At 37.2% G+C, this 18,046-nt stretch overlaps 2 protein-coding genes across 2 annotated transcripts; one reads left to right on the top strand and one right to left on the bottom strand.

Annotated features, from left to right (window-relative positions):
* Positions 1 to 11,987: 11,987 nt before the first annotated feature.
* LOC110715863 lies at positions 11,988 to 12,629 on the bottom strand. Its single transcript, XM_021894486.1, has one exon. It carries the CDS (start codon positions 12,627 to 12,629, stop codon positions 11,988 to 11,990), a length of 642 nt encoding a protein of 213 aa, XP_021750178.1.
* Positions 12,630 to 17,284: 4,655 nt separating this feature from the next.
* On the top strand, positions 17,285 to 17,769 carry LOC110715854 (transcription factor bHLH147-like; the record flags this gene model as incomplete). The annotated part of the gene is made up of 1 exon (XM_021894476.1): positions 17,285 to 17,769. A coding segment is annotated over one exon (450 nt), but the record flags the coding sequence as incomplete, so codon positions are not given.
* Positions 17,770 to 18,046: the final 277 nt, after the last annotated feature.

Genomic DNA, 18,046 nt, shown 5'->3' with positions numbered 1-18,046 from the left:
ACAATTTGTTTAAGTGGTATTTATAGTATAATAAAACACAACTACTTACATAGTCCGTGTTAGTCCTCTCAAGTAGTCTGGTACTCCCATCTGATGATCCACCAGGAGAAAGACGAGGATGAGAAAATCGGTATAGCCACTGCGTGTAACCAGGTCCGACCGTAGGAGCTCCACCACCAAGTCTGGGTGAGGGCACCTAAAACAACACTGAAAGACGAACCAGGGACAAACCGAGTCCACATCACAGATGTCATCTCGGTCGGAAAGTCTACCCGATATATCTTCAAGTTTGTAGATCTCTTGGCCATCTCGGGCCTGGTAATGGTCCTTGGAATGTCCTGCACGAATCCAAGTTGTCGGACCACTCGATCAGGCATGTATGGCTCAATGATGCTACGGTACTGGATGCAACCAATAAATAGAGTGGCTGGCACGCGTCGTGCAGGATCAACTCCGTACGGTAGCCAGTTAACCTCATTGTCAGTCAGCTGATCCAATCTAGCACGAAAAGTGAGGAGGCGCTCCATGCTCTTGTTGGGGCATCCTGATCCCACATCCCAAGCAAACGCGCGAGGAATACTAAGCTCCCTCGTCAAGGTACCCTGCTGAGGCCGGAAGCACGGAAAGTACTCGTAGATCCACGCCTGCAGAAGCGTGAGACAACCAGCGATTGATTATGCATCTTTTCTTGATGCCGTACCCAACTGGCGATATAGATATGCTAGAGAAGCTGAACCCCAAGAGAACTCATTAATCGGAAGATCATCAACAACAAGCCCGTTGAGGAAGGACGGATGACTACGGTTACCACTCTTGTCTAAAAACAGACATTCGCCCAGTACTTGTTAGATATTTAGAGTGTTTATGGTTTGTGAGATCGCAACCATGAAAGAGCGCCTGCGCAAGTTAGGCGCGGCCGCGCAGTGAGCGCGCCTAAACCGCGCACCTTTTTGGAATTTGGCAAAATTGGAAGGGTGAGATGGCGCGCCCGCGCTGCTGGTCACACCTAAACCGCGCCCCTCACTGCCTTCCTTTAGAAATTTCACAGTTTTCGTGACGAGCGCTCGCTCCTCCCTGGGGCGCACCCGCGCCTTCTTTGGAGCGCCCGCGCCACCTGGCAGTTGCGGTTTCGTTTATTCTTTTAATTGTGAAATTAAAAGAATGATGCCGGTTCTGGTTTTTTTCTCTCTGATTTTCCTCTCCAAGTTTTCACTTTTCTTCACACTTTTCTCTAAAAAACTTGCAATCTCTTATAGAAATCTCTATCACTTAAGTTATTCTTTGAGAATTTGATCATCTTACTACAAATTTAAGTGCAAAGATTGTAGTGTTGTCTATTGTATCTCAAAGTGATTTTCCGGTTTCAACCCAAGCACCGTGGTGGGGGAAGTAATCACTTTATTTCCTTCGGTTTTAGAAGGTTATTCTGATGCAAGTTGGATCACTTACAAAGAGGATGACTCTTTTGTGAGTGGTTGGGTATTCATGTTTGGGGGAGGTGCCATTTCATGGTCTTCCAAGAAACAAACTTGCATTGCTGATTCCACTATGGCAGCAGAGTTTATTGCTCGTGCCTCAGCTAGTAAGGAAGTTGAGTGGTTGAGAAATCTCAAGTTAGAGTTGCCTTTATTGCCTAAGCCAATGTCACCGGTGGCAATCCATTGTGATTCGAAATCGGCTTTAATAAAGGCATATAATCAAGTGTATAATGGTAAGTCTCGACATATTTCACTTAGGCATAGCCTAGTGAAAGAGCTTATCAATGATGGGGTCATAAGTCTTGACTATGTTCCTATAAAATTGAATTTGGCGGATTGCTTTACTAAAGCAATGCCAAGGCATTCCATTAATTTTGCTTTGAATGCAATGGGTTTATGTCCAAAAACACAAATTTGTGAAACCCAATCTAACGCTTGAAGAAACATCAAGTCTTAGATTCAATGTGGTTTAATTGCAATTTTGATGTTTGTTAGCAATGTTCATTGACCCATGTTGCTATGTTACTTGTGATGTGTTAGGTAGCGTCTATTTAAAGTTCTTAAAGATCTAGAGTTGAGAAGCTCTAGATGACGGTGTCTTGTCACAAGGACACTATTACATATATGAGAACCTACCTATATAAGTTCGAAGTTTAGCCGCTTCAAGAAGTCTAGATGGATATATAGACTTTGATGAACTTATGAAAGATACGGACAAATGGCTGTATAAAAGTGTCAAGTGATGATAAATTTGATTTGTCTTGTGTATACTTCACCTTCGAATGGTTGGATATATTCGTGTGATTCAATCCATATGGAAATCATGGAATATGATCATCGTTAAGTGTGTTGTACTAGGTGTCAATTTAATCCGAAGGGACATTGGCATTGATGCATAAGATGTAACTTAATTGTTAGAAGTGGAGAATGTTAGAGAGAAACACTCTAAATGGGGGAGGATTGTTATATATTTAGATTGTTGATGGTTTGCGCGATCGCAACCATAAAAGAGCGACTGCACAAGTTAGGCGCGGCCGCGCAGAGAGCACGCCTTAACCGCGCACCTCTCTGGAATTTGGCGAAATTGGAAGGGTGAGATGGCGCGCCCACGCGGCAGGTGGACCACCCGTGCATTTGGTTGGCACGCCTGCGCTGCTGGTCGCGCCTAAACCGCGCCCTCACTGCCTTCCTTTAGAAATTTTACAGTTTTCGTGAAGAGCGCCTGCTCCTCCCTGGGGCGCGCCCGCGCCTTTTTGGGAGTGCCCGCGCCACCTGGCAGCTGTGGTTTTGTTTATTCTTTTAATTGCGAAATTAAAAGAATGATGCCGGTTCTGGTGTTTTGCTCTCTGATTTTCCTCTCCAAGTTTTCACTTTTCTTCACACTTTTCTCTAAAAAACTTGCAATCTGTTATAGAAATCTCTATCACTTAAGTTATTCTTTGAGAATTTGATCATCTTACTACAAATTTAAGTGCAAAGATTGTAGTGTTGTTTGTTGTATCTCAAAGTGATTTTCCGGTTTCAACCCAAGCACCGTGGTGGGGGAAATAATCACTTTAGGAAAGTGTTTACACGCCTTAGACAAGTATCTGGTATTGAAGACTCACGTGGTCCATTGTATTCTCATGTTCTTGGTGATTTCATTGGCTTGGAGTAGAGGCAAGTTTTAGTATCTTTTACATTAGAGTTTTCCTTGTAATTTTCTGATTACTTTGATATTTGGTGCTTGGAATGTAATACTTTAACTAGTATTGATTATTTTATAATTTGATTGAATTATACTCTACTTAAGTTTTGCTCCACCATTTTTAAGTAATTCCTATTGTGTTGAATTGCTGAAAACCTAATAGTACTAACCACATGTAGGCACTGTAATGGACACTAAAGGGCCTTTACGCCTCCAAGGTCGAGTCCATAATTCTCTCGGTCAGCACCCTACTACCCTGCCAAATGGTTTTCGTACCGCACTTCTCATTCAGCTCTTCCGCAGTCATGTCCATGGTAATCGAGCACACGTCCCGTATGACGTCCGTGCTGGGAGTAGTGGAAACCATGGAACCATCAACATGAAGCCCAAGAATATGGTACACATCGTGCAGCATGATCGTGATCTCCCCAAATGGCATATGGAACGTGATTAGGGGGTTTTCCCCGCCCAATCAGTGTACGCCACATGAACCAATCAGGTCCTTCCAAGTGTCCTCCATCTGGACCTCTCAGGGCCTGCCACGTGGCACACAGTCATTTGTCCACTAAGGACCAATCATGCCACGCCAAGTGGCCTGCTGTTTTCCACCTAGGAAAATGGCCACCTAGGCCCAGTTTCCGGGAAAAGCCCAATCAGCTCTAGGTTGACCTAAACCTAGGATTGGGCACGCTCCCCAAGACTATAAATACATTAATTAATCCTCATTAAAGGGGATTCAACAATTAATTACTCTCACCTAGAGATAACTACACACACTAATCACTCCTCCCCTTGAGGAACCAGATCTTCCACCTTTACTTTTCCGCATTTATTTACTCCTCAAACAAGTACTAACTTGACCGTCGGAGGCGGAGCTCCCGCCACAAGGAGTCTCCGTTGTTTTGCAGGTACAGGCGCAAGGATACCGGGTAAGTGAGATAGACCACTACCATCAATCAATTCCAGGTGCTCCTGTGCAAGACGACCTTGCCAGGTAACCAATGCAGAACACAATTGTGTCTTGCTCAAGCAGCACAAAACATTACGCTCCTGCCCGCCCCATATATATGCAGCCACGTGACCACCAAAACTAGGGATAACGGTACCATCCTCAAGACCACTTGGCATCGGCTCCTGCACTACCCATGTCTCTGCTGAGCTGGTGGAATGCTGACTCGCTTGACTACTACTAACAAATCTCCCATGCTGACCCCTATGCACCGTATGATAATCCTAAGGGTCGTACTCTTCATCTCGATCAGCCTGACTTGCCCGTTCTTCGTCCTCATCGTCAGATGTAGGCACTCCACCCGACGAGTACATGGGGAGGCTCCCTTGCGATTGATGCTCCCCCGACCAAGTACCAGAAGACCCATATTGCTGCTCATGATGATACGGTGCCCCCGTATTTACTGAATGACCTGACTCCCTCCTAAAAGACGCATTCAAACGTTTTGATATTGGATGACGAGCACCCGAACCCTCAAACTATATTAAATAAGTACAAAATCAAATATCAGTAATAATTACATATATAACTATGATATTAAAGTTGAACAACTAATATTCAAATTCAAAAAAATAAACAATATTACAATATTAATAACAATAACATTAATAATGGTAATAATACTAATAACAACAACAATAATAATAATATTCCCAACAACGATAATAATAATAATAATAACAACAATAATTATAATAATAGTAATATTGCTACTAATAATAACAATCCTGATACTAATAACATTACGAATAATAATAATTTTAATCGGTCATTAAAAAAAATTAATCACGAAAAAAAAATTTACAATAATAACGATATTAATAACACAATAATAATAATAATTATTATTATTATAAACCGCAAATTTCGCAACATACTACTAACAACATTACAAAACAACAACAACAACAACAATAATAATGGTAATAATACTAATAACAACAACAATAAAATAATATTCCCAACAACGATAACTATAATTATAATAATAGTAATATTGCTAGTAATAATAACAAAACTAATAACATTACTAATAATAATAATTTTAATCGGTTATTTAAAGAATATTAATCACGAAAAAAAAAATATGTTAAGCACGAAAAAAAAAACATAACATTAATCATGAGAAAAAAAAATTCGGAATAATTTTAATCGGTTATTTAGAAAATATTAATCGCGACAAAAAAAAAATTATTAAGCACGAAAAGCAAAAAACAAAAAATTAAAATAAAAAAAAAATCGGAATTTTAGGGACATCCGCCTGAAGTTTCCGGATGTTCCTTGGGACATCCGGAAATTTCAGGCGGATGTCCCTAAAATTCCGAAAATTTTAATTTTTTTTTTCCGAATTAACGACCAAATTCCAGAAGTACCTGTTCGCCGCCGCCGCAACGACCGTCGTAAGTCAGCCTGATTCGCCGCTGGTCCGCCATTGCCAGATTTCTTGTACCCTCCTTGGATTGGTGGTGGTTGTTGGTGTTTTTCTTTTTAATTTTCTGTTATTTTTTTTATAGGTTTTTCAGTTTTTTTTTCCTAAATTTCTAATTTTTTGGTTTTTGGAGAGAATTTGAAATTTTAGAGAGATAAAATTTTAGAAAGAAAAGTACGGGCGTGAAAAGTGTTGTGTGAGTGAGTGTCGTGAGTATTTATATACGAGGGGCAAATACGGAAATCCGGGAAAAAAATGCAAGCGACCCCTTGTAATTTGGGAACGACATTTAACAACACCCTTAATATTTTTTATCGATTTGCGTGTTGAAAATTGAACCGTTAAAGGTTTTGGGGGATATTTTGGTACTTAAGGGTCCAAATTGAGCTCAAATGTGGCAAAAAAAAACATAAATGCCTCGTTTTGCGTATCCAAAATGTTAACACACAAATTGAGACATTTTTTAATATGCCAAACAAGTTACGTTATTTTTTTGCTAAATTTGAGCTCAATTTGGACCCTTAAGAACCAAAATAGCCCCCAAAACTTTTAACAGAACATTTTTCAACATGGAAATCGATAAAAAAAAAGGGTTTTTTTTACATAATAACCCTCCTTATTTCAATTTTCTATGTTGTGCCCCTTCATATAGCACTTTCCACACTGTAACCCGCAGGTACATGTAGTAAGTATACAGTAACCTTGCCGTTAACAAATTCCGTTAGTGGGACCGACTTTCCATTTATTAATATTTTTTTTATCAATTTGCATGTTGGTAAATGTTCCGTTTAAGGTTTTGTGGACAATTTGTTCTTTAAGGATCCAAATTGAGCTTAGATTTGACAATAAAATAACGTAAATGCCTCGTTTTACGTATTAAAAACGTAATCACGCAAATCGAGACATTTTTAATACACAACACAATGCATTTATGTTATTTTTTTGCCAAATCTGAATTCAATTTGGTCCCTTAAGGTCCAAAATAGCACCCAAAACCTTTAATAGAACATTTTCCAACAAGCAAATCGTTAAAAAATATTAAAAAATGAATAGTGGAACCCACTAACAGAATTTGTTAACGGCGGGATAACGACAAGGTTACTGTATAGTAACTAAATGTACTTGCGGGTTACAATGTAGAAAGTGATACAGGGAGGGTTATTACGTAGAAAAGTGATACAATAGAGGGACACAACGTAGAAAAGTGAAATAAGTAGGGTTATTACGTAGAAAACCCAAAAAAAATATTAATAAGTGGAAAGTGGGTCTCACTAACGGAATTTGTTAATGGCAAGGTTATTGTATGGAAACTAAATGTATTTTGTGGGTTACAGTGTGGAAAATGCTATATTGAGGGGCACAACGTAGAAAAGTGAAATTAAGAGGGTTACTGTATAGAAAAACCTTTTTTTTTTTTAAACAGGGTATAGTAGTTATTTTCAAAACTGACTATATATTTGGTAGTTATTAATGTGTTATCATTGACATATTTAAGAATTTTTTTTTAATATAATAGTATATGTGATTTTATTTATTTATTTATTATTTATTTTGTGTGTGTGTGGGTGTGTGTGTGTGACATTGGTTTACCCAATGATTGAATAATAGATAATAATGAAATGTCATATTATTTCTTATTGTAATATGATTGCATCATATATATAGAATAATATTTTTACATCATCATATACTACTATGAGTTTATAAAAGCAATGATATCCTGCTTAACAAGAAAGGTGCATATAATTAAATCTTGCTAAAATAATACTCCTTCTGTCCCTTATATTTTGCCCCATAATGTAATGTTACTTTATTAAGTTTTGGTTGGAAAAAAGTGATGAAAGAGAAAAGTGGTGGGGTTAATGGGGTGGTTGTGAGAGTAGAAATGTGGACCCATATGTCCAAAAATAAAATGGGGCAAAATTAAAGGGACGGACTAAAAAGGAAATTGGGGCAAAAATTAAGGGACAGAGGGAGTATATAGTAGAGTATAACCCGAAATTCTTTAGGTTCCCTCGGCAATTCTAGCAAAATTGTCTTATTCAAATTATGCGATACTCTTGCAAGCCTTTATGGCTTTTTTCTGTGGCGTTGACAAGTAGGCAAATAGCAATCCTTATTTGAACCAGATGGAGGAGATGGAATTTTAGTACTCTGAACATCGAAAGGGTTAGTCTCGGCCTTTTGCACTACTTTCTCATTTTGAGCTTCATGTTCAACAAACTTTAGCTTTTGCTTCCTACTACAACTTCCATGTTGTATAGAAACAATAGTTAGCAACAAAAATAAGATCGTCAAAGGTTTGGTTACTTTGAGGATGGTGTTCATTTTGTTGGTTATAACTTTTCTTATATGTGTATGTTTCTATGTATAAAAGATCTTATATTATGATCTTAAATTTCTCTGCTCTGTTACAATGAAAATGTTTCTACACTTATATCTTTTGTTTTGCTAATTACATAAAGGTTGAGAGTTACTCCCATTCCAAGCCATTCATTAAATATATCAAAAGCTAATAAAAGTATATCAATTATAGCTTTCCTTTTAATATGTACGGTGATTGTTGATATTGTAATATAATTAAACTAGTTAAATCAAATGATCTACGGAATGAATCAAATGGGAGTTTGATGTTCGAATGTTTATTAATGTTCTAAAAATGGGAATTTCGATTGTGATAGATTGATAGGTATACCTACATAATGATTGAGAAATGTAAAAGTAATCGATCAAATTCCAAGCAATTAGGGCATTAGTTGTATGAGAATTCTCCACAAAATCAGTCAAATTTGAGTGTTATTTTCACCACCTCTATGTACCAAATACTTTTGAACATATGATCATAATAGATAATGTAATTAAACATAAAGAAGGCGCATGAAAATTAAACATGTTATGTAATGTTAAATATTAATGGAAAAAAATTGATCTGAAAATTACCCAAATAGTACTCAACACTGCATTGTTATGATTTAGTTGTACAGCATTACTCACTATCAATAGATGTACTCACTATTAAAATTATGTCTCAATTAAGCTAAATTTTGCTACATATGACACAGTATAAAGCACTCCTTTTGTCCCTAACTTCAAGCAAATTATTTCAGATTTCATGTCCCTAAATAAACAATACTACAAGAAAATGCAGGGTTACCAATAACTTGCTACATACTGGCGGCTAGTTTGAACTTTTGATCAATAGATTTTAAAATCTTCAAAAAAAATTCATTTGGATGGAAACACTTACTTTTAAGTAATCATTTTTAATCAACAATTTTTTTCTAATTTCATTATATATTCTCTCCATCCCCTCCCCCCCTTTAATAGTAAAACCAATCTATTAACTATTATTAAAACAGGAAAATTTTTTTATTTTTTTTTTGAAGAAACCCATGGAGCTATATATTAAGAAGATAAATCCAAAGTGGCAAGAGTTACAATACTTTGCAGGAAAGGGGCAAATCGAACTATTTCCGATGCACTGCCCAAATCACTTCTAGCAACTAAATGGGCCACAGTGTTACCAACCCTTTTCATATGAGAAAAGAAACATAGGTCAAAAGAGGCTCTAAATACCGTGATATCCCGATAAATAGAGAATATAGGCGCTCTACCAATATTCGAACACGAAATCGAGTTGATCACATTTAGCGCATCGGACTCCACCGATATTTTCCTATAGCCAAACTTCTTTGCCATCAAGAGAGCATATCTTATAGCTTGGGCCTCAACACATTTAGGGGAAGAAAGAGGAACTCGTCTCGTGGCTGTTAAGATTAATTGGCCATCATGATCTCTGAACACCACCCCCAACGCTGCCATATTATTTTCACCTAAGTGGGCATCCACATTAATTTTCACACACCCCACAACTGGCTCTTCCATTTGGTGGCAGAACGCTGTGAGGGAGCTGCTGCCTTCTCCAAAACGCGCCCAGCATATCCAGTATACTCAGCCACATAATAATTGCATGAGCCTACCGCAACCTTTACGGAATCAGGTTCTGAGTTCTCGAACACCTTGATGTTTCTACAGCGCCAGGCCGCCCACATCAAGGCAGCCATTAGAGTCATGGTCTCCTTTGTAACCTTAATCTTCAACCATTGCCAACAGGCTGCAAAGGAGGACATAGGGGCATCAACAATTAGGCTTTCAAAGTTTCTCCTCCTCCAAATCGCTGTTGAGGTCGTACAGAAAAATAGGGTGTGCGTGATAGACTCCTCAGTTGACTCTCATATATTACAGTTACTATTAGTAACAATATGCCGTTGGTGTAGCCTCAATTTGACAGCCATATTACCCTTTAAAGCATTCCAAATGAAGTGCTTGAGTTTTGGGGGAGCACTCATATGCCATACCGACTTCCAAATATCCTCCGAAGTATTGTCAGTATTACCTCCCAACCTCAACATCCAATAGCATGATCTGACTGTGAACTGACCATTTTTGGTAGGTCGCCAGTAAACTCGGTCCTCTTCGCTGGTGAAAGGGAGGGGCAACGCAAGAGCTAATTCCGCATCGACACCTAGAGCATCTCTCACTAGTTGTTCATTCCATTGCCCTGGAACGTCACCCATCAGGTCTGCCACAGTTAGCTCTTCATTCACAACTTGACTCCCCCTTTGTGGAACCACTCTAGCTCCATCCCGAAATAGCCAGGGATCCTCCCAAACCCTTACCCCCCTGCCATTACCGATCTTCCATCCTAGACCATCACGAAGAATTCCTTTTGCCCCCCACCAACTTCTCCACAAATAGCTCGGATCATGACCCTTGCAAGCTTCTAGCACCCCCGACCGTTTGAAGTATTGAGCCTTCATTACAGCATGGACTAGAGAATCCGGATTGATTAGTAGCCGCAAGCATTGCTTTGTGAGGAGGGCTTGATTAAAATCCTTCAGATCTCGAGAACCCATCCCACCAATGCCTTTTGGGCTACACGGTTTTTCCCAGGACTGCCAGTGTATTTTGTGCTTCACTTCCGACGATCCCCACCAAAACCGGTTCATCAGTTTATGAATTTCCTCAATGATGCTGTCTGGTATCCGGAAAAGACGCATTATATATGTAGGCATTGCCTAGATAACCGTTTTAAGAAGCACTTCTTTACCGGGCTTTGAGAGAAGCTTATCCTTCCAACAACTAAGTTTCTTTCGTATCCTGTCACAAACTTCCCCAAAGATAGCCTTCTTTGACTTCCCGATAATTGTGAGCAGCCCCAAATATTTCTCATGCTTTTCTATTTCCCTGACTCCCAACATATCAACAATAGCAGCTCTTCTATCCGCAGAAACCTGTTTACTAAAAGCAACTTCAGCTTTGTCTAGATTGACATGTTGGCCCGAGGCTCGTTCATACTTCCTGATAATATCAGCAATTTTGGAGCATTCCTGTAAAGTAGCTCTCGTAAACAGTATGCTATCGTCTGCAAAGAACAGATAAGAAATTCTGGGAGCAGCCCTGCAAATTTTTGCACCATGTATACCTTTATCACTAGCAGCCTTAGATAACAAGCAGTAAAAGACATCAGCGCACAATAAAAATAAATAAGGGGATATAGGATCACCTTGTCTCAACCCCCTCGAAGGTGTGACAGAGCCATAAATCTCATTGTTCAGCTTCAAAGAAAAGGACACCTTTGAAATACAATCCAGCACCCTATTACACCACCCATCGAAAAAGCCCATTTTTCTCATAACTCTCTCCAGAAACACCCATTCCACCCTATCATAAGCTTTACTCATGTCCAGCTTCAAAGCCAAAGTCCCCGATCTCCCCTCCCCTCCTCTTTTCATGGCATGAAAAATCTCAAAAGCAATGGTGGCATTATCCGTGATGAGATGCCCCGGTATAAAAGCACTTTGGTTTGCAGAAATGATGGTGTTCAGGAATGGTTTTAGCCTATTAGCTAGGGCCTTTGAAATGATTTTATGTAGAACATTACAACAGCTAATAGGTCTAAAATCCTTCATGTGCTTAGGCTCGTTACATTTCGGGATTAGAACGACACATGTTTTATTTAACATTGCAATATCAAGTCGCCCTTCCCACCAATTTTTAACCATACAGACAATATCATGCCCAACAATATGCCAGAATTTTGAAAGAATAAAGCATGCATACCATCGGGGCCCAGAGCTTTTTTGGGGTTCATCTGGAACAAGGCTAACTTCACTTCATCTGCGGTAGGTATTTTATCAAGGCAATTATTCATTTCCGTCGACACTAGAGGCAACACTCCTTGCAGGCGTCCTCAATGTCCGAGGGATTATCAGAGTGGAAAAGAGACTTAAAATAAGAAGATATTGTACTCTTAATTCCTTCTTCATCCTCTCTCCATATGCCCGCAGAGTCATAAATACCATCAATCCGGTTTCGAACTTGTCAGTAGCTCGCCTTTCTGTGAAAATAAGCAGTATTTTTGTCACCATCTTTCATCTCGTTTGCTCTAGCTCTTGCAAACCAATAAGATTCCTCCATCCTCCTCAACTCGGCAATTTCCTCGGCAAGCCTCTCACATTTCTCAAGTAAATAGCCATCCAAAACCGCCCCTTGAGCCTCTTTTAATTTGTTTTCACGATCTTTCAATTTCTTCTTTATATCTCCAAACTTCTTATTAGCCCATGAAGTAAGAGAGCTTGCACACAATGCCACTTTTTCATGCGGCTTAGCCTCAGCATTACCCTTCCATGTCGTATCAACCACTTCTTCACATTCTGCATTTGATAACCACCAAGCTTCAAACCGGTATGGCTTGCTTCTTTTCCCACGATCAAAAACAACAGTTGTGTTCATCATTATAGGTGCATGATCGGATGTAATTCTCACCAAGTGCTTAACCTCAAACTGGGGAAAAAGTTGGCACCACGCATCATCCCCCAAGAACCTATCAAGACGTTCATGGATTACCGTTTCCATTGTTTTCCCTCGCTGCCAGGTAAATGCACAACCTTTAAACCCCATGTCTCTTAAATTGCAAGCTTTAATGGCATCACGAAAATTCTGCATTAGGTACTCTCTCCTCATTGTACCACCTTCTTTCTTTATAGGGCTGTAATCTCGTTAAAGTCTCCGAAGAATAAGCATGGTATGGAACTCTCCCCTTTCAACTTCCTCATCAACTCCCAAGTCTTGTGTTTATTCTCGGTTTATGACCAGCCATAAATCCCACACGCCCTCCATAGAGGTACACCCCCACTATCACATATGTCCAACGCACAGTGATGGTCTGAATATGACACCATCGAAGCATTAACATCATGCCACCAAATACATAGTCCCCCTGACCGCCCCCTACTACTCATATTTACCCTGTTCTCAAACCCGCATCGATGCTTAGTTCTCTCCATCACACTAGCATCCACCTTGGTTTCCATTAAGAAAACCACATTCGGCCTCTCCCTCCAACATATATCCCGGAGGGTGTTACCCGTCTTCGGATTGCCAGCCCCGAAGACGTTCCAACTTAAGAGCTTCATTGTTGTTCGAGGGGATGGTTATTCCCATCCTCCTCTACTTGGATAACACCATCCCCGGTAGTACAATTGCCACCCATCTTCCTCCTTTTTTCCCCCTCCACCTGCATAGTCGAACCTCCATCATTCCTTCCATCAAGCATAAGCCTCTTTTTACCTATTGTACTCTGTTCACCTACCCCCTTCTTCTCCGTTTCACCGTAGTATTTCACACTCATTTTATCAATTCTTTTCCACCCCCGTTTTTTAAACCACATGTCAGCATTTGATTCATCCTCATCACCACTCGTAAGCATACATGGCCGATGGTCCCCTATATCACTTGCACCTCGTGGTTTGTTGCAATCTAACCCCTCTTCCCCATCATTCACCCCCAGCTATTCCACCATCTAGTACAACGACCGTGCCAGCAAGTTGAGTCTCGTTCCGCTTCTTGTTGTCCTTCTCATTTTCATGAACTTCATGCATAACAGTCGAAAATTTTGATATTCGAGAACCCTGTATTAAAACAGGAAATTACTAATATCTTCATCTTCCCAAACTGTATATGTATCGCTTTTTCATAAAATAATTTCCCGCCTAATGCACTTATGATGTCATATATATTTTTGGCTATTTTTTATTTTTAATCATTTTCATTTCAATCTTTTGACTGTGTCAATAATAAGTAAATAAATAATAATTATTTTTTGATAACTACGAATATTTTTTTTATTATTATTTTTATCTTTTTAAGGTTTTAATGTTATTTTGTGTATGTGTGTTAGTTTTTTTTTTTATTATTTTTTTTAATACTAAGGATTGTGCAAGCAACCTAACTATGAAGTCATGTACTAATAATATGGATGTTTGTTATACAAAAATGAACTAATGTTGTCGGTAAATGTTTTCATTGTTTTGTTATTCCAAGGTGTTTCTATTTATTTAAATTACAAGTATTTTAATTTGTATTTCGAACTCTTAGATGACATATAAATTCGTATGCAGATGGTCTGATTAGATCAGATTGATCGGCTTTTATATTTATATTTTGTTACCTATGTAATAATTTATATATGATGGCAGATATGTTTTTATGATCTAATTTATAAGTATGTCCAGAGTTATAAATAACATAAATACGTAGTAAGTTATTTCATTCCAATAATTTTTTGCACGGGCCTAATCTAGTTCATTAATAAAAGGAAAATTTGTTAATAACGACCCCTAAAAGCACCCTTTGTTGAACTAACCACCTGTTTTTTTAGAAATTAAAAAAAATCACCTATTAAAGACAAAACCAGTAGATATCACCACCCTTCTCCTATTCTGGCCAATTTTCCAATTTACAAACGATATGTCGCTGCAATATGCAGCCTTTTGGATCAGAGAGACAACTAAAAATTTGTTGTCGGCACGTCGCTATGATGATGATTTTCCGTTCATTTGATTCATCTTATTGTATTCGAGAAATAGATAAATTTTGCGATACCGCATAATTTTTCACCAATGAAACAATTTTACCACAGAAATCCATCAAAGCAAAAAAGCAAATATTCTCTCAAAAGAATAAATTAAAAGAAAAACTATGTCTTTCAAAGGTGATATATCCTTCTAGAGTAGAAGAAAAACAAATTAAACCTGTCTTTTTATATAGGGAGAAAAGTTTCTCCTAGAAGCCGAAAATTAATGTAAACCTAAAAACAAACAAAAGCAAAGAGAAAAGGCACATAAGAAACAACGATTGGGGCTTTCCACCGATGAAAATTCTTCTGCAATTCAACACTGAAGGCTAAGGTTTTAGAATGAGGAGAGAGGAGAAAGTGTTTAGGGATTCTAACTATGTAAATCTTTGTCAAAAGAAATATTTTGTACGATTTTTCTCTTGGTTAAGTTAACTAAATTAATTTTGTTATTCTCGTTTCAATTCTTTTCCTAAGAGAGAAATAAAGTTAAGTTTTATTTAGAGACAAATAAATAATAATTTTATTTGGTATATATAGCCACGAAGGGAGGTGATGAGAATCAACTGAGCTCTCCCACTCTCACAGAATAAGTATTAATACTTTCATTTATCAACCAAAAAATGTGGAGAGAATAAAAACTTGAGCCAACAATTAGTAAAGTTATTCCCATCGCCCAATGAATGATTAAGAACTCGAACCAACTTGTAATGTTATTCCCTTGACGATCAATAGTACTACCAACTGAGCTCACCATTGTCATAAAGTTGGTATGTTTTTGTCATAAGCATAACTATGTTATCCTATTGGCTATTTTACAAATCAATACATAGTTTACTTAATCTTGTTTTTTCATGTCTATGTTATTTATCGAATCTTGCGATATTTGCCTTTTCTGAATTATTCATTAACAAATTAAGTTGACCTTATTATATACTTCTTCCTTTTGGTTTTACTTGCAAAGTTGCAAGTCGTGCAATATTTTGACCTATGTACTATTGACATACTCTAATTTGATTACTTCATATCGTTGAAAATTTATATTTCAAGAGAAATATAATTATATGAAAACTTGTTAGAATCTACTAACTCAATTTATACCTTCAAAATATCAAATTTTTATAGTCGTTTTCATTTATTGATAATAAAAAGTACTAATAATTAAAGTAATGCATTGATAAGTATAAAAAGCCAAGTGTTGCAAATAAAATGAAATTGGGGAAAATGTTATGCCTATTTCTAATTTATTATTATTTTTTAATTATACATTTACTAAAATAGACCCACTTTTTATCATAGTTTTTTCATGTAAAATACAAATTTCTCAAATTCTCGTGCCATTATTTACTCTTTTTAATTTCCCACCTACGTACGAAATATACTTATTTATCAAAAGCTTACTAATCATCATTAATTAATTTTTTTTCAAAGTTTCATGGCCCGTTCACTTCACCTTATTTTTGCTGAACTAAAATTATTTTTACTAAATTGAAATTATTTTTGCTGAACTTAAATTATTTTCACTGAACTGAAATTAATTTTACTGAACTGAAATTATTTTTGCTGAACTAAAATTATTTTTACTGATTTTCTGTTATATTTCTTCTTTAAAGTTACTGATTTTTACTGAACTGAAATTATTTTTACTGAACTTAACTTATTTGTATTGAAATGAGCCTATTTTTGCTAAGTTGAAATTATTTTTACTGGAGTGAAATTATTTTTACTGAATATTATTTTTTTTAAGGTGAATTGAACAAGGCCTTACTCTAAAAACAAGATGAACACTATATTATGAGTGAAAATTTTATAGTAGTCGTTTGAAATATGACTACCATAATGTTTTGATGATTATGTAGTTCATAATTGACATATTTTTCTCCAAGTAGTAAATTGTATTACTTTATTTTTGGTATGAAATAGTATTATATATCAACATTTTTTTATTTATAAAATTTTTAGTTTTATTTTTGTAATTATTATTATTATTATTTGATAGTTTCTCGAAAAATATTTATTTTATGTTGGATTAAAATTTTTAAAAATTATATTTGCATTGTAGATATTAGAAAACTAATTGTGTTCATATTATAATGTGAAAAAATTAGATTGACTATATTATTTATTATTAAAATAATATGATAAGAATTTAGAAATATTATGAGATAGAGGGAGTAAGAATTTAGAAAGAAATGTACCATATATGGATTTAATTGTTGGGCGTCAAACATTAATAATACTACATATTTAATGTTAAACTAGTCTATCTATTATTTGTAATTTAGGAGTCAACCACAGTGGTCCACAGACAAACAATTAGGATACTGTATTATATAAGACCTTTCTTGAGTAAAGCATAAATACAGTCCCTGAAGTTTCGTATAAAAGCCGTTTTAGTCCCTCTTTAACTTTTTTCACCAATTTAGTCCCTCAACCACCCACTTTAGTGTTTTTCAGCCAAAAGTTGAGGGACTTTGCTGACTAAGCAAAAGTTGAGGGACCTTGACTCATCAAAAAAGTTGAGGGATGTTGAGTCACCAAAAAGTTTAGGGACTTTGACATGGCAAAAAGTTGAGGGACTTCAACCCTATTAATATTTCAATAAAAAAAAAGCTAATATTGTTCTTTCCAAAAAAAAAAGGTAATATCGAATTTTTTTTTTTCTGAATTAATAAACTAGCCGTTATCAGAAATGAAGGCTATAAATCTTCGAGTTCCATGAACAAACAGCAGCTCTTGAACATCCAAAAAAAAATATTGACCACGACCAAGCCGGATTGTTCGAGAAGCCGCCGACAAAGCCTTAGCAGTGGCGGCGCGTGGGCGAACGCGTTGGAGCCGAGCCATATTGAAGAGCCGATTTTGGCTTAGCTTCCTACACAAGAAGCTTCACAAACGGCAGCGTGTTACGGCAGCCGGGGTTAACCGGTCACCGCCACAGAGGAAGCCGAGGATAGAGATATTTAAGCTAAAGGGAAAAGGTAACCGGTTACCGGATGTTCAAAGGAAGGTGAAGACTCTTGGTAGGTTGGTTCCCGGTTGCCAGAAAGAGCCACTTCCGGTGATTCTAGAAGAAGCGACGGATTATATACCGGCGCTTGAGATGCAGATTCGTGCGATGAGAGAGATTCTGTCTCGGCTTAGCACCGGTAATAGGGATGGTGAAGGGTCAAGTTCCGAACCCGCAGTCGCGCCGGAAACGGGTTCGGTTTAGTTTCGTTATTGTTATTGTTATTATTATGTATAAAAATCTTTGTTTGATTTATAGGGTAGTGATGTTTTTAATTTTGTTATTCACCAAGAAAAATGGTAATCACAGATTATCCTGTTTGTTTTTATTTATCCATTTCGGAGGTAGAAAAAAAATAAATTACAAATTCTGACATCAAGTCCCTAAACTTTTTGGTGACTCAACATCCCTCAACTTTTTTGATGAGTCAAGGTCCCTCAACTTTTGCTTAGTCAGCAAAGTCCCTCAACTTTTGGCTGAAAAACACTAAAGTGGGTGGTTGAGGGACTAAATTGG

The sequence above is a fragment of the Chenopodium quinoa genome, unplaced genomic scaffold (assembly GCF_001683475.1).
Source record: "Chenopodium quinoa cultivar QQ74 unplaced genomic scaffold, ASM168347v1, whole genome shotgun sequence".
Taxonomy (NCBI): domain Eukaryota; kingdom Viridiplantae; phylum Streptophyta; class Magnoliopsida; order Caryophyllales; family Amaranthaceae; genus Chenopodium; species Chenopodium quinoa.
This window is presented reverse-complemented; position numbering and strand designations above follow the sequence as displayed.

Excerpts from the sequence above, each read along its gene's own strand:
- LOC110715863 (XM_021894486.1), bottom strand. The coding sequence starts at position 12,629 with ATGAGGAGAGAGTACCTAATGCAGAATTTTCGTGATGCCATTAAAGCT.